Source organism: Crocuta crocuta, unplaced genomic scaffold (genome assembly GCF_008692635.1).
Source record: "Crocuta crocuta isolate KB4526 unplaced genomic scaffold, BGI_CrCroc_1.0 scaffold154, whole genome shotgun sequence".
NCBI lineage: Eukaryota > Metazoa > Chordata > Mammalia > Carnivora > Hyaenidae > Crocuta > Crocuta crocuta.
The window spans coordinates 1,772,606-1,797,110 of NW_027530545.1; the positions used below are offsets into that span (position 1 = coordinate 1,772,606).

Sequence of the window (24,505 nt, forward strand, 5' to 3'; positions counted from 1 at the left end):
ATTCTTGGCTGCATGTTTTTCCTGTTCATCACATTGAAGATTTCCTGCCAATCTTTTCTGGCCTGCCAGGTTTCAGTAGATAGGTCTGCTACTATCCTTATGCATCTACCTTTGTATGTGAAAGCCCGTTTATCCATAGCTGCTTTCAGAATTCTCTCTTTACCCTTGTATTTTGCCACTTTCACTATGATATGTCATGCAGAAGATTGATTCAAGTTACTTCTGAGGGAAGTTCTCCTCTTGGATTTCAATGTCTGTTTCCTTACCCAGTTTGAGGAAGCTCTCAACTATGATTTGTTCAAGTACCCCTTCAGCCCTTTCTCTCCTCTTCTTCTGGAATTCCTGTGATATGGATATTGTTCCGTTTGATTGCATCCCTCAGTTCTTGAATTCTCCTTTTGTGCTCCTGGATCAATTTATCTCTGCTTTTTTTTTTTTTTGGCTTCCTCTTTTTCCATAATTTTATCTTCTAATTAATCTATTGTCTGCCTCTTCAGTCCACACTGTGGCCACCTCCATTTTATTTTGCACCTCATTTATAGCATTTTTAAATTCATCATGACTATTAAAAAAATTTTTTTAACGCTTATTTATTTTTGAGACAGAGCATGAGCTGGGGAGGGGCAGAGAGAGAGGGGGACACAGAATCTGAAACAAGCACCAGGAGCCGTCAGCACAGAGCCCGATGTGGGGCTTGAACCCATGCACCACTAGATCATGACCTGAGCCAAAGTTGGACACTTAACTGACTGAGCCAGGCACCCCATCATCATGACTATTTTTAAGATCCTTGATCTCTGCAGCTTCTATGCTGTTTTCAAGCCCAGTGATTAATTTTATGACTGTTACTCTATATTCTTGTTCAGTTATGTTGCTTATATCTGTTTTGATCAATTCTTTAGCTGTCACTTCTTTCTGGAATTTCTTTTGAGTAGAATTCTTCAGTTTCATCATTTTGGCTGGTTTTCTGTCCCTCGTAAGTTTTAAAAGCTTGTTATGTGCTCTGTACCTGCAAGTACTGCAATGTTCAGGGCCTGGCTGTTCAGAAAGTGTTTTTTGGAGTGCTACTTGTTCTCTGTTGTTGTGACTTTGGATATTTTATTTCCCTATCATAGTGATGTTTTGAGCTCTCCACCAGTTATGCTTTGGTTCCTTGAAGTAGCCCTCGAATTAATCCAGGCAATGCCGCAGTGCTAGTTCCACAGCATCTATCCAGCTCCAGTTGATAAAGTGGCTACCCAGCGTGGAGGGGTGTGGTTTGGTGTAGACGGATCCTGCCACCACTGTGGGCCTTGTGGACAATCCCTGAAGCCCTGTCTTCCTGATTGGGGGAGAATGGCGACTTCCTAGTCCCGTCTTCAGGGACCAGGTGTCCCAAATCACTCCTTTGGATCCATCCTCACTGTGCCACTGGCAAAAATGAGGTGGAATGTCCCACTCTGCCATCTCCTATGTCCCACACTTAGCTGCGTTTTGAACTCCCACTCCATGCATGTTAATGATGTCACTCAAAATGTGATCACACAGCTGTGCTGCAGCATTTCAGGGGAGAGGATTAGATTCTCCTGCTGCCGTCTGCACCCCTGCCATACCACCAAATCTGGAGGTGACTCCCAACAGGGCAGCTGGCCACAGTCTGAAGAAAGCCCTGTGGTTAGAGATGGGATGATGAGATCCCTCTCCATCCCTGCCCAGGTTTTTTTCTTGTCCAGATACAGTCCTATGCTTCCCCAGCCACTCTTTCTCTTCCTTTTTACTCTCCACAGAAGATCCATCCCCTCTGTACCAGTGCAGCCTGTTTTAACTCCCCCCAGTTCGCAATCACACACCTCTGGGGCCATCTGGTTTTCCTGTTTTATTCCTGGTAGACTCTGACTCCTTTCCTCCCAGACTCTTGGGGTTCAAAATCCTTTGGCTTCAGCCCTTCTTTGTTTGAGACTCATGGGAAGTACAGATCCCCCTGCTTCCCCACCATGTTGGCCCCTGTCCCCCACACCTATCTGGTTTAGAAACCATGTATAATATGATTCCTATATATTAAATTTTCCTTTTTGTTTCATTGTACAACTGCATTCATATTCCTATGCAAACCAACTCAACATTATTAAAAAGCATAGTAAGTAGAGCTCTTCACATGAACCGTACAGGTGCAATAACTTATGGTGCTTTGAAAATTCTGTTTTGCACATAATCTACAAATTTAACACATAACATTATGAGCCATCTAGCATTACATATCTTCTTTTGTAGTCTGTTGGTGAAGCTAGCTCTATAAACAACCACTAAAAAGGCCATTTTTACTCAACTATTTTAAGTTCACTTATTTTATAAGAGGTGATCAATCTTTTGTTCCTTTTTTTTTTTTTTTTTAGTTTATTTTTGAGACAGAGAGAGAAAGAGCATGAGTGGGGGAGGGGCAGAGAGAGAGAAGGAGACGCATAATCCGAAGCAGGCTTCAGGCTCCAAGCTGTCAGCACAGAGCCTGACATGGGGCTCGAACCCACAACCGCAAGATCATGACCCGAGACGAAGTCAGACGCTTAACTGACTGAGCCACCCAGGCGCCCCTCTTTTGTTCCTTTTTGTGAGTGCTTTTAATTATTTTGATGACTGTAACATTTTAATTTTTATTGTCTCCTATTATTATTAGTTTGCTAGGGCTGCCATAACAAAGTACCCTGGACTAGGTGGTTTTTAATCTCCTCAGAGTACTGGAGGCCAGAAGCCCCAGATCAAGGTATCCGTGGGATTGGTTTCTTCTGTGCACCTCTCTCTTTTGCTTATAGATGACTGCTTTTACTCTCTGTCTTCACATGGTCTTCCCTCTGTGCCTGTGTCCTAATCATTTCTTATAAAAAACAACATTCTTATTAGATTAGGGCCCATCCTAGTGATCTCATTTAATCTTAATTGCATCTTTAAAGGTCCTATATCCCAATGTAGTCACATTCTGAGGTTCTGGGATTAGGACCTCAACATATGCATTTGGGGTTGGGGAGAGCCACAGTTCAGCCCCTAATGCTTATTAACCCCTTAAACTGAAAGAAATATCATGTCCTTCCCTACCTCCAGATAAAAACTATAGATTTTTCCACTTACTTGTCTAGGACCCCTGGGGATTCAATTCAGAAAACAGAATTGTCTGTTTAATATTACTAATGGAAATTCTGAATGGAATGTGATCCCAAATCATCTCCACTTCTCCTAGGTTGGAAGCTTGCCTTGGGGTAGGACATAGTTGACTCCTTTATCTCACCATTTTAAGAATGTTTTTTCTTTCTTATATCTCCTGCCCACTCCCACATTCTCCCAGGCTGTTAATTGGTTTTTGATTCCATCAGGGTGGTAAAAAGTATAAGAGGTCTTACCTGAACTGTCTCTTGATAATTCCTTCCTGTTCTCTGGCCTGGCAGAGATTTAAATCTCCCTCTCCTGAGAGTGTTTGTTTCTTTAGAGATTCCTATAGCTAAGCACCTCTTACTGCAGTGCTACCTAAGAAGACAATGCATAGTCTATAAGTGGGCCACTTTAAAAAATGTTTATTTATTTTTGAGAAAGCACAAGTAGGGGAGGGACAGAGCAAGAGAGAGGAAGGCACAGAATCAGAAGCAGGCTCCTCAGGCTTTGAGCTGTCAGCACAGAGCCCAAACTGGGCCTCAAACCCAGGAACAGTGAGATCAAGACCTGAGCCAAAGTTGGACACTTAACTGGGCCACCCAGGTGCCCAAGTGGGCCACTTTTTATGGCTTGGCCAAGGAGGCATGGTGACACAGGCGGTGTAGTCACTTCAATTCACTTGTCACAGGCCAGCTTTACTATGTGTGAATCAAGTTACAGCCTTCCATATTCCCCAAGAGCATGAAGTACATAGCAAATAACCCTTAAAATGGTGTTCTGTATAATTTCCAGGGCCCAGTGTACAATGAAATGCAGGCTTTTCAAGAATTATTAAGACTTTCAAATTTCAAACCCTGCTTGATGGCATGGGTTGCACACCCATGAAGCTGCTGCCCCTGCTTTGGGTCTTCCTCTCAATAAGGCTTGCCCCTGGAAGTTAGAATCCCACCCCCTCCTCTCTAGGTGGAGGGCAACTACCCTCTTCATAGAAAACCTTAGTATTCTCCACCTTCCGATACCTTTTGTCATGGGTTGAATTGTTTCCCCCAAAAGATATGCTGAAGTACTTCTAACCACCTCAAAATATGAATGTATTTGGAAATAAAGTCATTGCAGATGAAATTAGGTAAACTAATTATGTAGCCATGAGAGCATACTAGAGTAGGGTGGACCCTTAATTCAAAAAATGACTGGTGTCCTTAAGAGAAATAGAGACATATGGAAAGAAGATGCTTCTGCGGTGATGGAGGCAGAAGTTGGAGCCATACATCATCTACAAGCCATGTGGATTTCAGGCAAACACCTGCAGTTCGAGGCAGCACACATGATTCTCCCTTAGAGGTTTTAGAAGGAATATGCCCCTCCCGACTCCTTGACTTCAGACTTGTAGTCTAAAGTATTGAGAGATGATAAATTTCTATTTTTAAAGGCACTCGCCTTGTGGTAGTTTGTTAGGGCAGCTCTAAGAAACTTACATACCTCTTTCTAGTTCTCCTTATGATGGTTGCAAATTTTGCAGGGCAAAGTCTGACTTTAGGTATCACATCAATTGTATCTTGGTGTCTGGGCTGAAAATTGTAACATCCAGTTATACTTTCTGAAAGCATCAATTATTTTTATAATCATTTTTCTATTTAAATGCATCTTCATAAAGTGGCTCTTTACTGTGATGAGGTGAAATACCTGCTTTTGTTGCAGACTTTATAGAGATCAGATTAATTTCTGTCTCTGAATTGATGTAGTCAAATAAGTATAGGAGTAAAGCCCAACATATAAAAGATGACAACCAATTTCAGTCTCCATTCCTTTCAGTCTTAATATTTTTTTTCAGAGAAGGTAAGCATTTTCATTATTTCACCTATGCATATGGTTCTGGATTTTTCACTTTGGGAAGTATGTTCAAAGGCATTTATTTCATAGTTCTTCAAATATCTACAACTAAAACATTTTAACAATTTTCAAGGACTGTTGTGAGAATGATCTAAAATATTTTGCATTAATTCTTTATTTTACACAATTAAACACCGTGTCTATACATACCATGCTTAAAATGTTAATGTATAATTACTTCTTTAAAACTACTTTTATCCTTACCTCTTTGAAAAATTTGAAGTTTGAAAAATTGCAAGCAAATTTTGCTCCAATTTGTAGCATCAGCAGCTGTATGCAAAACTGTTCAGACACTGAAAGTTGCAAAGCAAGTTTACTGTTCTACGCAAGGGGCTCAGGAACTAAAACGCCCTCTGCTGGCTGTGTATTGTTACAGGGTTTCTTACAACATGAAAAATATTCTGCAATGCACATACTAAGTTTTATATATATTATGTTTATACATATTCTCTTTAAAAGGTTCATAAGTGTATTTTGTTCACCTTTACTATATAGGTTGTGCTTTTTCTTTTTTTAATTAAAAAAATTTTTTTGTATTCATTGCTGAGAGAGGCAATGTGAACAGGGGAGGGTCAGAGAGGGAGACACAGAATCCGAAGCAGTCCCCAGGCTCTGAGCTAGCTGTCAGCACAGAGCCCAGCACGGGGCTCGAACCCATGAACCGTGAGATCATGACCTGAACCGAAGTCAGATGCTTAACGAACTGAGCCACCCAGGTGCCCTAGGTTGTGATTCTTCTAGATTTAGTTTTGAATTTATAAAATACTTTTCCTGCTGAGTTCCTCCGATTTACTATAAAAGTTCACAGTTAAAAGGGACTCTCTGTCACTGTATGCCAACTGCTGCACTTTCTAGATGAAGAAACTAAGCAACAGAGTTATGGGATTGACACAATTTCCAGAACCACTTAGTGACAGATGTCTTTCTGAACCCCAGACTCATCGCCACTAGTCTTTTACTTGAATACACTACCCCTTACACCCCTGTCACTTGGTCATTTTGGAAATTTGGGCCCTCTGGGAGATCACTTTAGGTATTTCTAGTGCTATCAATTTGAGAGATCTGTTAACAAGAATCTAGAAGGATAAATTATTAACATTCCCCTACCTACCTACACACACACACACACACACACACACACACAAACACACACACATCATAGTAGTTTTCTTCCCCCTCATTCTGTAAAAACAGCCCAGGTAAAATTTGCACTGAAATAATAGGGAAAATTGTTTAACAATAAAAATCAGACCTTGAGGAATGTGGTTTATTTTTCAAAATGTCCTCTCTCACTGTACCTCACACCATTGTGAAATTTGCATGAAGAAGGCATAGATGGAATTGAATTCATCAATGGAGCTGCCAAGGAAAGAAACCTTTACTTCTAGATTGGATCTTTTTCTGTCTTAATTATTTCAGGCTTCATCTCTAGCTTGTTAGCTCAGTGGTCTGTGTGGAAGAGAGTAAGGAGAGTAGGTAGCTTCTGGCTGTGTGCTCCCTACTTGTCTTACATGCCTAGATGATATCTATGGTCTTTTATAGATTTAATTGTCTAAAACTCTCTTAAAATTAGAATGTTGGTACATATCTCGTGTTCAGTATTCCCATCCTCAACATCATCCATGATACATTAACTCTTTCCCCTTTTACTTTCACATAACTTTATATTTGTGAATTTGTGATCAGCAAGTCACCTCATCTTTCCATCTCTGACTGGGTATGTTCTGATCACTTCATTAGAGCTCTCCTTACCATTCTACTTTTCCCAGTAAAGGTCTACTCCCCTTAAAGTTTATACCTTCTTCACTTTCTTCTTGTAGCACTTTGTAACTACTCTCACCTGCTCATCTGCATTGCATTACAGGTATGGCATCATTTGCATATTTCTTGAGAGCAGGATAGCACTCACAGAATGGGCTTTGGAAAATGCACAGACCTGGGTTTCGGACTTCCCTCTACTACTCATCAGAACTAGAGTTACTATCAGGCTTTGTCAAAATCTTGCCTTTATCATCTGGAAAAAGGGATAAAGATGCCCCCTGTTGTCTGGGCTCTTCAGAGGTTGAATAAGGTAATTCATGCAAACTCTCTCTATATATTTTTTAATTTTTTAAAAATGTTTTTATTATTGAGACCAAGAGAGAGAGAGCATGAGCAGGGGAGGGGCAGAGAGAGAGGGAGACACAGAATGTGAAGCAGGCTCCAGGCTCTGAGCTGTCAGCACAGAGCCCAATGTAAGGCTCGAACTCACAAACTGTGAAATCATGACCTGAGCCGAAGTCTGACGGTTAACCGACTCAGCCACCCAGGCACCCCATTTCATGCAAACTCTAAATACAGTACTTGCTGCAAGTAACATCTCACTATTTGTTGTTATCTGTACAAAATCCAGGCATATACTCCACTTTTGATTACATTCTGTCTTCTGTGTTCTATTTTATTTTTTAAATCTTGCTGCCTCAATAACAAATTCTAAGGATATACTTTTGAACACCTATAGAAACAATTCTAGAAAAGAATATTTACCCAATAATTACTTACTGCATTGAAATGAAAACAATTTGTCTTTGGAATCTCTAGTCCACTTTCTGGAAAATAGCACAAAAGGCTTAAGGTAATAGTATAAGCAGTGTACACTAATACAGTAACAAAATGTTATTCTTTTTTTCTATTTCTATTTTCCTTTTACTTCATTAGTAAATCCTCCCATTTTAAACACTATTGATGTTAAAGTTTATGTATGTTTAGTACTTTACTTTCTTGAAGGGGTTTAAAGGAAGGCTTCAATGCAAGAAATCTAAAAAAATATAAACATTAGGCTCCAGGTACTCCTAGTTTACTATTGTGCTGCTGAAGAATATAAGTTACAAATTTAAGCCCACTTGGATATCCCACTAGATGCATTTGGATGTGCAGATGTTGTTTTCTATGTGACTGTGGTAGAATTCTCAGATGGGCCCAAGATTCCTACCCCGATATACATGTCCTTTATAAACACCCCTCCCTTGAGTGTGTGTGAGACTGTACTATGACAGGAAAGTCACTCCATAATTACATTGTTATATAACACCTAGAATTAGCCAACCAAAGAGACTTTACTGCTGGCCTTGAAGATGCACACTGCCTTGTTTTGGAGACAGCCACTATGGCAGGGAAACTAGAAGAGCCTTCAGCTGCTGACAGCAGCTCGTGGCACACAGTCAGGAGAAAAACAAACAAAAACCCAAAATGATGGAAGCTAGTTTCTCCAACTGCAAGGAACTGAAATCTGCCAATAACCAAGAAGGTTGGAAGCGGGCCCTGAGTCCCTAGTGAGGTCTCAGCGCTAGCCAACACCTTGATTTTAGACCTGCGAGACTCTACGCAGAGAACCAGCCATTCTGCTCCTGAATTAGACGTATACAACTGTGAGATAATCATTTTGCATGGTTTTAAGCCACAAAATTTGTAGTATCTTACTATACAACAATAGAAAACTAATACAGTGACCATTAGGAAAAAGGAAATACATACAAATTTGAATCATTCTTACCACGTGAATACCTTCTCCAATGCTATGTCTCTATCATTTAGTTATTTACTCAATTATTCATCCATGTATTTATTCAACAAATACTTTTGAGCATGTTAAATGCTTCAGGCCTTATCCAATCTATGTAGGCTCTTCCTGAAACTCTGAATTCAAAACACAAATAATCTAATTGGGCGCCAAATTTTTGTAAGTGTTTCCTCCACTATTCCAGCCTGCCTGGAACTCTGTTCTCTATATTCCCATTGTAATGATCTTATGTAACAAATTACCTTTCTCTTGATCATATTCTCTGATACGTTTCCCCTGATTATATCATTCTTTATATATTTATTCTCTGAAGAATTTGCCCTTGCACATATAAATTGCAGGGAAAGTCAAATGAATTACTGGATGGGATATTTTCCTTAATCCATGGGCAATTTAATAGCTACTTTCCCTTTATCACTAGATCCTTGGTTAGTACCATGGAGCACCAAGATATGTGGTCTTGAGGTTCTTAGTGATATATGCCTGCGAATGTAATATAGACATAACAGCAATAATACATAGCATTCATGTGACATCTATATAAACTAGTATATTTGTTTTTGTGTTTATTAGACACAAATTCATGGTGAAAGACTTTGTGGCATCCTTTCTGAATATATTTTTACTGGTATTTTGGTAATATTTCCTATTTTAAAAGGTATATACTTATTATATACTTAAAACTCTGGTGTTTGGGATAATAGATAAAAATGACTGAATATATGACAGGCCTCGAAAGGCAAATTATAATGTCCTAGATGCCACCAAGATATTCATTGTGTATCAGTTACAATTGTTTCTTATTTGTAAACTATTCTTTAGATTAAATTAGACATAATTAAAAAAAATAATCTCCAGATAATTATAGCATTTGCACTGAATGCAAATAAAGCTAAATTTTTCTAGGTTATTTCAAGCTTAAAGTGGTCCTTTTAATTTACAACATTTATGCTGCAAAGATCAGACTCTATTTAGTTTGCAATTCAAAGATTCAAGTGTAGGTAGTTTATTACTTAGAGGATCCCAGGCAAATCTAGTGGGTGAGTAGGGAAGGGAAAAGAGCTAACAAATGGTACATTACAGATTAATCATATTGTGGATAACTGGAGCTTATACCTTTTGAGATCTCTGCATGGAACAAGCAGTCTCCTCAAAGGGTAAAGAATCTGGGATAACGCATGTTATCTGCCCTCAGTTTGTTTGAGGTGTGCTTCCAGGTGAAATTGATTCCCCAAGAGTGAAGAGGTGGGCAAAGCAGGCTCTGGCAGTGAAAACCCTCAGGCAAGGGACAGAGGTTCTGGCCTTTGGATGTTGGGATGAAAGCAAGTGGAAAGAGAGAAAACACAAGCCATTGGAGCACCTGCTCTGTGTTAGGCAAGATGAAAGCCATTTTAAATATATTGTACATAGAGGTATGATAGTCCACATATCATATGTTATGTGTTTCTTTAATAACCTTTCAAGATAAGCATTAGAGGGAGCCTTGGTGGCTCAGTTGGCTAAGCGTCCAACTTCGGCTCAGGTCATGATCTCACGGTTCATGGGTTTGAGCCCTGCATCGTGCTCTGTGCTGACAGCCAGCTCAGAGCCTGGAGCCTGTTTTGGATTCTGTGTCTCCCTCTCTCTCTGACCCTCCCCTGCTCATGCTGTCTGTCTGTCTGTCTGTCTGTCTGTCTCTCTCTCTCTCTCTCTCTCTCCCCCCCTCAGAAATAAATCATTTTTAAAAAAGGATAAGCATAGAATTACTTTTATAAATGAGGCTTAGGGGGCTTGAAAAGGTTAAATAAATTCCTCCCAGTCACTCAGTTTATAAGAACCTGTCTTTGATGTATAGTCTAGCAGCCCCCAAATCCCATGGTCTTTTTACACATGTAACATTTTCTTGTTTGATAGTTTAAAAATTAAACTCTATTCAGATTTCACTGTTTTCCCCTAACATGTCCATTTGATCTCATATTCATTTTTCCCTCCCAGGATCTCATCCAGGATACCACGGTACATTTAGTTGTCATGTCTTAGCCTACTCAGACAGATGTTCAGACTTCCTCTTTTTGATGATGTTGACAGTTTTGAGGAGTACTCATTAGGTATTTTATAGCTGTCCCTCAGTTTATGTTTGTCTAATGTTTATCTCATAGAATGTTTTTGAGAGGAAGACCATGAAGGTGAAGTGCCATTCTCATCACATCACATCACATCACATCAAGGGTTCATGGTACCCATGTGGCTCACAGTGTAGAGCCTTGACCACTTACTCAAGGTAGTATCAACCATGTTTCTCCACTGTAAAGCTACCACCACCATCACCTTCCCTGTTGACTTGAAAGCAGGTCAAGAAGCAAGTCCACATGCAAGGTGGCCAAGAGAGTTAAAGTCTACCTCCTGGAAGGGGATTCTCCATGCAAATTATTTGGAATTCTTCTTTACAGGAGATCTCAGAGATCAATTTTAATGTGTCTCTAACAACTTGAGGCTAAGATTGGGGCCCTATCTTTATAATAGGTTTATCTATAACACACAAAGATTCCCATAATAAATCTTGTTGGGGCTACTTGTTTCACTGGCAAGATGAAGAAACGTTCTTTTTAGGAGATGGAATTATAGCGTGACCATTTTTTCCACGTAGAAGTGGCACTTGCTCTCACATGTATGTAAGACATGGACTGAACATTGGCCGTTGTGAACAATAGACACCACTGTGATCATTCCTTCATGTTGCCATCACCATAAAATGCCCCTCTGAATTTGTAAGTTTTTTTTAAAGTGCCCCCCCCCCCAATTTTTCTTTTCTACAAATCTCCACCAGATGCACACATTTTACTTCTTTAAAGAAAAAAAAATATTCTGGGGCACCTGGGTGGCTTATTCACATCCTATGTTTAAGTTTCTGCAAATTCCCATCAATTCCAAGCTTACTAGATGTTCCTTTAATACAAATAATGATGCTCTCTTCTAGGTTGCTATCCAGCTCATTTAAACATTTAACGAATGTAAGTTCCTTCTTTCCTCTTAGGCTATTTCATTTCAGTTGCAAATTTACCCTGGTGAGTTTTAATTCTGGTGCACAAAGTTTGCTAAAAGGGGATCAAATTAATGTAGAAAGGGCTTCTAAGTAATTATAATACTTATAAAAATGCAACTGTAAAGTCAATTCATATCTATTGAATTAATGTATTCATTACAATCTGTGAGTACATTAGAATGCTTACTAAAATAATTAAGTTTTTTTTTTTAGGAGAGGGTCTATAATGAGAGGAAGTATTTGTTTACTCTCAAAATTTATTTACTGTCATAAGGTAAGATTCTTTTTAAATATAATCATATTCACCTTTTAGAGGAGGAGATATTTGAAAGTATTGATATGACCTAGTAATCTCTTCTTTACCTTGGCAGAAAACAAGGTTTTAATAAATGGCTAGCATAAGCTTCCCTAAAGGCTTGCTACCTTGAAAAATGGCTGTGAATCATTTACTACAATAAATTACATGGAATATTACCATATGCTTTCTAGCTCTCTCCAAATGAGTGGCTCCAGGGACAAAGAGAATCATTAGAAATGCATTTGCTAAAATGTGAGTATTTTTCCATCATTTTAGATTTTTTGTCTTTAGAAAAGTTGAGTACAATATATATGAGGGCTGCTTCCCCTGCCTTTTTTGATTAAAAAGGTATTATAATTCAGGGGCACCTGGGTGGCTTAGTTGGTTAAGCATCCGACTTTAGATCAAGTCATGATCTCGCAGTTCATGAGTTTGAGCCCCACACTGGGCTCTGTGCTGACAGCTCAGAGCCTAGAACCTGCTTCAGATTCTGTGTCTCCCTCTCTCTCTCTCTCTCTCTGCCCTTTGCCCCTTTCCTGATCATGCTCTGTCTCTCTCTCAAAAATAAATAAAACATTTAAAAAATGGTGTTATAATTCAGAGGAAACACTCACCATTGGATGTTTAATAATTTTATATTGATACTTGATATTAAAGTAAAATGGTAATTTTATAAATATTAATCTAATTTGTACCCAATTATATTTTACATAATTTTTGAATAAAAAAGTCATGTCAGATATATGACCAATAAGACTGAGGCCTATTTGCCTGATATTGGCTCTTTTAAGACAATGTAAATGACATTTAAAAGCATCTCATTAAAAAAGAATAGTAGGGGTGCCTAGGTGGCTCAGTGAAGTCAGTGTCAGACTCTTGATTTTGGCTCAGGTCATGATCTTGGTTCTGCTGATAGCTGGAGTCTGCTTAAGATTCTCTTTCTTCCTCTCTCTCCACCCCTCCCCCGCTCCTATGCTTGCATGCATTCTCTCTTTCAAAATAAAGTTTAAAAAATGGTATTTCTACATCAAAGAGAAAGCAAATGCAAACAGTGATGGGAATAAATAAGCTGGGTCTTAAACTTTTTTTTACATTTTTACATTTATTTATTTTTGAGAGACAGAGTGAGACGGAGCACGAGCAGGAGAGTGGCAGAGAGACAACGAGACATAGAATCCGAAGCAGGCTCCAAGCTCCGAGCAAGTGTTCAGCACAGAGCCCGATGCGAGGCTTGAACCCACGAATTATAAGATCATGACCTGAGCTGAGGTTGGATACCCAACTGACTGAGCCACCCAGGCACCCGATGAATAAGCTGTTTAATAGTTTGTACATGAAAACACACCGGAAACAAAACATCAAGTCAAAAGAATATCTGCAACATGTACCACAGAAGGTAATCATCTCAGTATTTTTATAAGTGGACAAGAGAAACAAGAATGCCCTCAATGAACAATGAAAGTGTAAGTAAACACACGACTATAATATCTTCAAAGTATTGATGTCAAATTTTAAACTGTTAAAATGCACTGATAGTGTTAGAGATCTGATTCAAAATAAGATAAAATGTTTCTCCCATACTAAATTGGCATGAAAAACAAAACAAAGCAAAAATACAATACCCGTTTAGGGTTCTCTACTCTGACCGAAATCCTGAGGGAGTGGAGTTGGAAGTCAATACAAATGAAGTGAACGTACCCTTGATGGGGGGTCAGCCAGATTTAGAATCAAACTGGCTTTACCTCCTAATCCTGTTACCAATCTCTCAGGGTTCTCATTAGACTCATGAGTAAAATCAGGAAAATAACACTATGTATTTCATAGATTGTTGTGGGAATCAAATGCGGTAATGCATGTAAAATGTTTAACATAGTACATCTTCCTATTTTAGCTATTAGTCCCGTTAAACTGATAAAACCTTAAAAAGGGCAATTTGCCACTATAAAAAGCCATATAATGTTGCATCAGCTCTGACCCATCAAATTTACTTCTAGACACTATTTTTTAAAGAAGTGAATATGAATACTCACTAGATTTTTAGCTACAAGCTCATCATTTTATTGATGAGCCTGATTTATAATGATAAAAATTCACAAGTGGTACTGTGTATTAAGCAATAAGGGAGTGATTAAATAAATTATACTGTGTTTACGTTAAGAAGTTGTCAACAGATAGCTGAAAAGAAGCTAAATTATTTGGGTTTTAAACAGTGAGTATGTCTTAAGTTTGCAAGTGTGGTCACTAACAGTGAATTGCAGGTATATGAAAATGCACCGAGCACATACGGAGTAGAAAATTAGCAAACATATGTCCAGAGCACAAAAAGAACTATTAGAACATCAACGGGGATAAGGCTGGAAAGTTAGATGGGGATGAAATTACGTGGCATTTTGTATATATCATACGTAAGAAATTTTTATGTTACTCACTGGGGCAGCGGAGACTCATTGGAGGTTTTAATCAGATTTTAATTCTAATGTGGCATATAGAGAATGTATGAATGGAATTCCATATGACATGTGGAAATAATGAGGTCTTCTGACCACACAGGTGGAAGGAAATACAGGCGAGGACAAAGATATAAGCCCTAGTTACAAAGTGTCTTCGAGGTGGGAGTCAAGGGACATCATTTTCATGGAAATACCAGTATTTGGTGACCAATCGTACTTCAGAAGTGTGTATGCTGGATTTCAATTTTGGATGCTCCTGTGAAAGAGAAGAAAATGTGTACAATCTGGAACAGGTGAGTTTGAGATGCCTGTAGAGATTCTCAGTAATTAATTGGCAACAGATTCCAGAGTCCAGGAGAGAGGCGAGGGATGCAAATATAAATCTGAGTCATTAGCACTGAGGGGACATGGAACTGCTTCCAGGAATTCATCTTTTCAGAAATATAGAGAAGACAGTCCCATAACTTAATAGTATGTACTTTCTACCAGGAAATTGTTAAGTGTTTTCTTTCACTTGTAAAAATTTGTGTTCAAGTTTTAATTAAATTCCTCTTTATTTTCATTCTTTTGAAACTGTTTAATGATGTCATATTACTTGTTAATGAAAGCATTTCAAGGACAAATAGGAATGGCTTTTCTAATTTTGTCATTTTTCTTTGGGATAGAAGATTTTTATTATGGTTCTAAAAGAATGCTTCAGGATCAAATGCTGAATGTAATAATAAATCTACACTTGATGTCTTGTTTTTACGGTATTCGGGCTACAAAAACTTCCATGTATTCTTGTAAATTTGGCTAGTTTTAATTAGGTGACTACCATATCCCAAGCCCTGCAGGTGCTAGAGGGTGAGAAAATATGCTGAATATTTGAGTGTTTAAGAAAAATATTTCCAACAACTACTGAAAAGAAGTTTCTTTCTGTTATCTCTAAAAAGATTAAATAAACAAAAAACTCCTGTGCAAGGAGAAATGGTTAAGGGATAGTTGTCAATAAACATAAAGCACCTTCTTTTAGAAATGCAACTAAATGGGGTACTTGGATAGCTCAGTTGGTTAAGTGTCCGACTCTTAATTTCGGCTCAGCTCATGATCTCATGTTTTTTGAGTTTGAGCCCTGAATGGGACTTGGGCTGTCAGTTTGGAGCCTCCCTCCTCCTCTGCCCCTCCCTCTCTTTCTTTTTTTCAAAAGAAATGCAATCGAGTGGAAATGCTAAAAAAAAAGTTACCATTTGTTATGAATTTTGTATAAAGGCAGGAGTGAGAAATTTGAATGTTTTATATGGGTTGGGGCTACTTTTAAAAATTTTAAATTAAATAACTATAAAAATAGATACTGCTTCCATGGTAACATAAGAGAATAACAATAAAAAAACAGGGAAGGTAGCTCTGAGAATAAAATCCTAAAATCTGTTCTTTCTTAAAGTCAAAACTGTAAACATGTCCCTAAATACAGACTAACTAGAATTAATCATCCAAGAAATATTGAGTTCCATCAAAGTATAAATCATAATAGGGTTTTATGTGATGGTTTAATTTTTTCATAATATATGTTAAAACAACAGGAGAGGCCGTTAATTTTATTAAGCTTAACAATACCATAGGAAGTGCATTTTATCTTGCCTCTGGCATTAGCCACTGAATGAACACTATTTTTTCTATAGAGAAAAGAGAAACAATTGAGAACAGAAATGGAAATAAGAGAATAATTAATGGCAATAGACCAATATATGTACTGAGTGTCTAGTATATGCCAAGCTAGTGTTAGTAAAAATCTTTTACTCACTTTGTAAATAAAATACTAAAGCTATTTTTTTTTTTAGTTTGATGAGTTTTTTTTTTTAATAGTTTATTGTCAAATTAGTTTCCACATAACACTCAGTGCTCATCCNAATGTACCATAAATGACCCAATTAACCAGGTCAGAGCAATGCTCTAAACTGATATTCTTGAACTCAGTAGTTCAGTTTTCTCCACTTTATTTGTTTAATTATGGAAATAATACAGATATATAGAAAAATGGGTAAAAAGTGCAATTTCCTGTTCCAATTCATTCATATATAAATGCCAGAGGTAATTATATTCCAGATAGATTTCTATGCATTCCTAACAGATTATATTACATTTATATAGATATTATAGGTATTTTATTGAGAATAGTGTCTATATTTTTCATAAATAAAATCATTCAAACTAAGTTATAATACGTATTTCTTTCAATTTTCTATATGACAATACATATAGACCTCTCTTACCCCAGTGGCTGTATAGCATTCTATACTATGGATGCACCACAATTTCTTTAAACATTCCTGTCTAGGTAAATATTTAGTTGTATCCATTGTTCGTGTTATAACAGAAAGGGCTACTGTATAGACTTTTTTCTATGTGTATTTGTAGACATGAATTCATTTAGATGAAAATATATTGGTTTTAACTTCCATTTTGCCATTAAGTTGATAATATAGAAACATTAGAATGCATGTAGTATGTGCTTTTTAGTTATTATTTGTTCACTTTTTAAATTTAGTTTTGAGAGAGACTGGGAGACCCAGAATCTGAAACAGGCTCCAGGTTCTGTTCAGCACAGAGCCTGATGTGGGGCTCTAACTCACAAGCCAGGAGGGAGATCATGACCTGAGCAGAAGTTGGACGCCCAACTGAGCCTTCCAGGCACCCCTATTTGTTCACTTTATTAATGAACTCCTAGGATAGGTGTCTTTATATACTTTTGGTTACTATGACAATACCAGCATTCTATGGCAATGTCTATTCTATGGCATAAGTCTATTGTTTTGACCATGATTTTTTAAATCTATTTACTTGACTAATAGTTGTTAGGTACCCGCCATATCCTAGGCACTCAGCCAGTGGCTGGAGATGGAGAGAGGAGTAAGACATAGTCCCTGCCAACAAGAAGATTATGGTAGAGTGGGACAGCTTTTTTCTGCATTTTTGAACACTTATAAAGGAATAATGTAATTTTTAACATTTATGATCCAGATGTTTTGTGTCATTTAGACGCATACAGATCTATGACCAATTATCCTTTTTAATACTAACTATGGCAACTTAAACTTAAGAGGATAATTCATCTAGGTTATCTTCCTCATTTTCATCTGCATTAGAATTAGAATGATGTCATAAATAGTGTGGCTTTTTGGAATTCTATAGGTCATCATGGTCCAGATGTCCAGCTGACTTTTTTCCATAAGCTGTTGAAACACATTATGGGAGACACTTCTAAATGTCCATTCAGTATCCATGGTAAATGAACTCCATGGAGTAGTTACATGAAACTGTAGTAAAATATTCAGTGATTTTTGTGCTAGAAGTATTCAAGTAACACTTCTCTAGCCAAAGAGACTTACAGGGAGGTATGTAAAACCTTTAGGGAGTCTTGTTTCTCCTAATAAAAGGACAGTCATGGTTTCTGCAGCCCTTCTCTACCCCTATTTCTTCTTGCCTTGAATGTGGACATTATGTCTGGAGTTTCAGCAGCCCTCATGTGACCAGCTGATGATAAAAAGTTAACTTTAAGGACTGAAGAATGGAAAGATAGAAAGTTTTTGGTTTCTTGACAAAGTCACTGAGGACCCAAACAAATGTTAAGAGTTGACTACTTTCATTTGGGAAAAAATGAAACACTGCACCTTTAGTCCTCTAAAAGTTAAACTTTTGCCATTTCCAGCTGAATTCATTGGGATTCCATTGGTTTTGGTAGTAGAGGCCTCTCACATTCATTGTGAATCAATATATAAGCTGGACCATTTCTAAATGCTCTGCCATTGTTCTGCCTATATTGTTGTTCCTATTATTTTGTTTCAAAAAGTTACTTTTCCATGCTGTAATCTAGAAACTATGGCTTAAATATTTTCCTGCTTACACTGAAATTTTGGACACTAATTAGGATTTTAATATTTTTTGGTTTTTAAAAGAAAAATCCATTTTTAATGTTCTCCATTGAGCCATACAGATCCTATTTCAAGTATGGTGTCAAAACTCAACAGAGCTATTAATTTCTCTCTGTAGATTCTTGACACTTTCAACTGCATTACCAATATAACCATAATGTTCTGGACAGTATAACTTTTGCTTCCTAATTTCACTCTAATGCACTAAGTAAAGAACTCACTGGTGTGTTTCTCCTCGACTATTGTAGACAGCTTGTCTACTGAGGATAAGCTATTTCAAACTCTATTATAAATTCCTACAAATTCCAAGTCCACCTGAAGACTCGCAACTAAGCAGCCTCCAGATGCCCACCTTGCAGAGCCACTTTCCGACATCTAAAGAGAGTACAAGAAACCGTGTTATAGTCTGACAGGTCTCTCTAATAATTGGACTGTAACACACAAAAAAGCTGTCTTAGACTTTTACCCAACCATCAATTTTGTTTAAACACTACATTTTTACCTGGTCCAAAGGAAATCTTCAGACACCCAAAACAAAAATGTAACAGATGTGCTTATTCATGCATTTTTAAATTTTACTGAACTGTAAATTTCTATGAATTTACAGAAATTCATAGAAAACATGATATGGGTAAACATTTACAAAAGACATTTAGAATAAGCACCATTGGGAAAATATCCTAGTTGTGGAGGAGTTATTTTATACTGTTCAGTTAATAACAGAATAAAACGTGGTCCTCATTTGGCCATACATGGTAAAATGAGATACGTCTAAAACATTTGGCTCTCTTCATTAATTGGGCTCATTGAAAATGTTGCCCTATTAAATTCTGTAGTGCTTTCTTAAGATACTTGGGTAATAACTTAGATTCGTTCTTGATTTGAATGCCTATTAATTTCCTAACCTAAGGCTTTGTTATTGGCATGTGAGTCATGGTTTACTGTGATCACTTCACAGAAATATTTCCCCCCAGAGATGAAGCTGATAAAAAAAAGGAGAGTTTACCTGATTTCCTCCCATACCATGACAGTTGAATATACCCACTTTTTCATTTTCCTTGCGGCCCATGTTGTCTAAACATTGGTTGGTTTCAACATTTCTTATCTAAAGGAAACATACAAAAAGATGTCAGAAAATCTTCCTGGTGTTATCAAATTGTATATTCATAACAAGATGATACATGTTTGCAAGGAAGTTTCTCCAGAAAGAACACACAAATATTTTTCTTTTTCTACGTCTATTCTTAATTTTGTATAAATTTCTAAACTCCTACTTAAGTAAACTTGAACAGCAATGGCATTGTCATTAGCATCTAATCAAGAGGCACTCCTTGTTTATAGCATAGTAGCAGAGAACAGGGAAATATCTACATATTACAACTTAGTATTCATCCTCAAGTCCTTTTAAAATTAGGGCAGTTGCCAGATTCCACTCAAAAATCCATAGTGTATTCTCAAACTCCTATAGTACCATATGCAAAGGAATTGAAACAAATTGGTTAAATATTCAAATTTACGTCTTTTAGATTGCTTTATTACTAGATATTCCATCATATGTTAACAAAGATTAATTATTGTTAATTTCTATAACTAAAACATATCCATTCATCTTTTTTCATTCCTAATGCCAAACTTAATGGAAAAGAGTTGGCCTAAGAAAAGCTATTATAAAACTAACTAGTAATTTCACATTAAAAATCTCTCAAAAACAAGATTAAGTTGCCAAGTGCAAACATAAGATTCTTGGTTTACACTCAAATACTGCATTAGTTTCATAATTAACATAATGTCAATTCGTATTTGAGACACATGTAATTACAAAAGCCATTCATTGAGTTTAAAGATGCTAAAACTAAATCAAACACAAATGAATAATTAAAAAGGCATTTCCAATAAATGGAATGGGAATATTTTAAATTTTTCCTTTAGTCTTAACTACAAGTATGTATTTATACTTGTCCACTCTGCTTCTGAAAAATTCTTGTCTCTCTTATTAGAACATGCATATCTTACTTTTCACTCATAAATTATTTGCATACCTCTAATTAGTCATCTATGCTTTAGTTACATATTTCTTCATATTGCAATGAATAAGATCAAAAACTTCTAAAAAAGATTGACTAGGTTTATATGAATCACTTTTTTGTATGATGCAGAATGCAAAAGGCAAGTAATGGCTTCCGGAATTGGGAAAAGTGGTATGATTTGCTTTAAGGCCCCAGCCAGCAATTGAGAATAGTGGGGATTAGAATTCATACTTGGCAAAAGTTGAAAGAGCTAAGCAGAAGTGTCAAGCCCTTGTTCCAATGCATTGAGATTTAGAATAGGATTACAGATGCTTTCATCAAGAACCTGAGCTGCAACACATTAGAAAGAACAGAACACACCATGAATATTAAAGAGAAAGGATATAAGCTTCAGGAAGCAAAATCACGTTCAAGTTACATACTAGTAGGTGTAGGGCTGAAATATACTCTCAATCTGATATAGGCTGGTTCAGGCACTGAAGGATACTGAGCCCCTAAGTGAAGATTAAAGGCTTCATGACCTGTAGCTTGACAAGACTGAGAAAGATAACAGTTGATAGATGATGTTTATCAGGTGGCCTAGGTTTCACATAAATTCTTTACATCAAACTTTCTTGTTAACATTTCATAAAAGGCAGACGTTTTGAGAAATAATAAAATGGTATATTATCCTAAAGGTATGGAATGGTATAATACTACAACCCTTACAGGAATAAGTAGCTCACAAAATGATTAATTTGACTTTACATGTAGGCTATGCAGCCTGATTCAGAGGACCTCTGCTAGATTCATGGTACTTGAATGGTTCAGGTTAATAATTATTGGGGCAACAGGCTGAGTCATTTATAAAATTTTGTCTTTTTGCTGGACAACACAAGATTTGAAGCCATATTCAGACCTGTGCATATTCTGACAGTAGCATTTTAAAGGGACATATGAGAATGCATGTTATCCTACTTTTTGACAAACTAAGCACAGAACTTAAGAATGCTTCCAAAGTATTTTGTCCTCAGTAACAACCTATTATTGACCTATAGCTCACAAACCTATATGCTTCATCTGTAACCCCGCTTATGAATGCATTTATTCAACACATATTGAGAGTATGTACACTTCATGTAAACATATTGAAGGTGCTGAGGCTACTGAAGTGAACAAAGTGAACACAGTCCTTTCCACCACGGAGCTTATATTTTAGAGAAGAGTGTAATGCACAAATGCATTTGTCATATGTCAGAAGATCAAGAACTTCTATGAAGAACGTAGGAAGGGTAGAGAAAGCAATGGAAGGAGTACTATTTTAGATAGGGGACTAGGAAAGGCCACTCTGAGAAAATGATACTTGAAAAGATACCTTCGTATATTGAGAGAGCAGCCATATTTCCATGTATGGAAGAGCATTCCAGATCGGGGGTGGGATCGGGGGAGGAGCGAGTAGATGCTCTCTGCAGCTGAGAAAAACTGAGTGAAGAAACAAGCTAGTAATGTGGCCAGGGTGCAGTTAACAATGGGCAGAGGAGAGAGGTATTCAAAACTAAATAATGTAAGAAGTAAGTTTTTAAGCATGAATATGGCCTATTTATAGTTTTCTGTGGCTGCTGTGAGGAGAACAGCTTAGACGGAGCAAGGAGTAGAAGCAGAGAAACACATAAGGGGACTCCTGTGGTTACGCTGGCTAGAGATGGTGGCTCTTTGAAATAGGATAGAAATAGAGGTGGACAGGTCAAACTGGGGATGTTTTTAAGATAGAACCAAGTAAGACTTGCAGTTGAACTGGATATGAGCTATGGGGGGGAAAGACATCAAGAAGCATTCCAAGGTTTTGCTTGAGCGAATGGACAAATGATGTTTCTCTTAACTGGGAACAATATTCTGAGTTCTTGCATGTTAATAAACATATCTGTGGCCTTTATATTTGAAAATCAATTTGGTATATCTGAAATCCTTGGCTCACAATCTATTTCCTCCAGTATCTTTAAAATGTTATGCTATTTACTTCCAGTGTAAATAGTTGCTTTTGAAAAGTCTGATGATAATTTGGTTTTCTTTGCCTTATTCTTTTTCACAAATGTCTATTTGCCTGACTGCCAAACTGACCTTTCTTTTCTTTAAGGTTCAATAGATTTACCACAATGCATCTTAACATCATTCATTCTGGATCACTCTTCCAGATATATAGCATTCCTTTTCAACATGAAGCTTGAATTTTACTTTCAGAAAAACATTTTCTTAAATTATAGGTAGTAATGTTCATTTTGTTTTATTGCTTTGATTTTTCCCCACTAGGAAATCCTATCGTTTCGGATCTTATTGCTTTCTTCTATATGTCACCTTCTATTAAAATTGGAATTATTGGGGGCTTCTGGGATTATTGACCTGTGTTGTTCAGGTTTAGCCTTCATTTCTAAATGAATACATGCTTTATAATTCTTTACTACATTTCAGGCCCTCATTTCAAAGGTATTTCTAAATTTGATTTATAGCATTCTTTATTTTATCATACAGTTTCTTTTAGTTCATTTTGAAATATTAGGTTACACTTTTACTGTCTATGGGCATGAAGTGTTGATGTCCATACATTGTTTGTAGACAGATCTTTCTCCTCCTTATCTTTTGCTTCCCCTCCTTGTTATCTTTATTCTTACTGTGGCCATCCTCTTCTCATCATTCTTGCTGGTCTTATTGTTGCATGAATCCAATTGTCCTGACCTTTTAAGAGAGAGGCTTTGATCAGAAGATCATTTCTTTCTTTTCAACTTTTGGGAATCACCTGGCATCTTCAAACTCGTCTGTTGCCTGGTTCCCAAGTCTGCACATTCCCATGTAGTTGGTAGAGGAGGTAACTTGGCCATCAGGGGCTTTTAAATCTCCCCAGGTAATTCTAATGTGCAGCAGAGTTTAGCAATTACCATTTTGGAGGGAGGTATGCAGGGTTTTGATGTTAAATGGTTACATTACTGTTATAATTAGTTTTCCTTTCCAAACTAATTTCTTTTTCGGTGGTTCCCATCAGGAAAGCTTTTATAATATGCTTCTGCTTGGCCTCACCTTCATAGATTCTGATCCAAATGGTCTGGAATAGGACCAGGAGACAGCTTAAAACTCTGCAATTAAGGTGAGTGTATATTCAGGGTTGAAACCCCTTACATCAAGAGAACACAGTGGAGTACTTGCTAGCTGGAGGCCTGTTTTGTGAGTCGTTTTGAAAACTCTGGGTGTTGGTGGAAAGAAAAGGTGGGGTTTATAGTAAAGTTGATTCCTTCAGTACTCAGTGGTAAAGTTGAAGGGCAGATGTTTCCAGCTGTCGGGACAGGGAATGTTTGTACAGAAGACCACTTCTAACTAACTTTACAAGTCTGACTTTCCCGTTCCTGTACTTTCCTGAAAAAGTAGACTTCTGTTTTTTGAGATCTCCTGGTTCTGTTCCTCTCTTCTATTTTCATCTGGATTTTCCATTTCCTTTATCCTCATTGTCTCTTCCTCCTCAATTGGGCTTTATTCCTTGAAGTTTCTCCTAAGAAGGAACTTCAGCTAGTGAGTTTTAAAATTCACAACTCTCATAGTGTGTAAGCCTTTCAGACATTAGAAATGAGACTTTTCACTGACTTACAAATTGGATTGTATGAAAACACCTCTCCCAGTTTCAGCTATTATTGTCAAATTGGCCTGAGGCAATTTCAAATGAGTATCTGTTGGCACTTTGGGGGTTATATGGGTCTCATTTCCATCAGACATCCCATTGCTTTCTTTGCATCCTCTTGCAAAGATTGGAGTTTCACATGGTCATGAAATTGACAACTTATATTTTGGAATTTGTGAGACTACCTGCCACCTAATTTGGTGGTCAGTGTTTTCTATCATAGTTTTGTCTTGTTATCCTGGATGCTGTGTTTTAATGGGAGAATTCAATGAGATTCAAACACTGTGTCACTGCTACCACTGTTTATTTTTGGATTTCTAAAATAGACTGATTTGGGGGACTTCATGAAAAGAAGCTAGTGCTTTCTAACTACTCCACAAAATGATTTGGTAGTTTCTGGACATGTAATATTACCTGTTCCTTGGGATACAGCAGGTGCTACTAAGATACAAAATAGAAACTCACGTCAAATCTGATGAAGTTGGCTAGATCTGAGATCTGGACTAGAAACAGATAGGAGGAGTCAGCAGTTTAGGACAGCTGTCAGAATGAGATGAGATGGGGTGACTACCACCACCACCTACAATAATA

At 37.3% G+C, this 24,505-nt stretch overlaps 1 protein-coding gene and 1 long non-coding RNA gene across 3 annotated transcripts in view; one reads left to right on the forward strand and one right to left on the reverse strand.

Moving 5' to 3' along the window:
• The window catches only part of GALNT13 (polypeptide N-acetylgalactosaminyltransferase 13), a 528,727-nt gene that overhangs the window by 19,815 nt on the left and 484,407 nt on the right, over positions 1-24,505 (reverse strand). For both annotated transcript variants that reach the window (XM_077767826.1, XM_077767828.1), the window contains exon 11: positions 19,254-19,352. In XM_077767826.1, the coding sequence (XP_077623952.1) occupies positions 19,254-19,352 (99 nt within the window). The remainder of the gene's footprint in view (positions 1-19,253; positions 19,353-24,505) is intronic.
• The window catches only part of LOC144234483 (uncharacterized), a 79,713-nt gene that overhangs the window by 16,524 nt on the left and 38,684 nt on the right, over positions 1-24,505 (forward strand). The window contains exons 2-4 of the long non-coding RNA XR_013335970.1: positions 12,078-12,138; positions 13,010-13,349; positions 14,437-14,629. This is a non-coding gene — a long non-coding RNA (uncharacterized LOC144234483). The remainder of the gene's footprint in view (positions 1-12,077; positions 12,139-13,009; positions 13,350-14,436; positions 14,630-24,505) is intronic.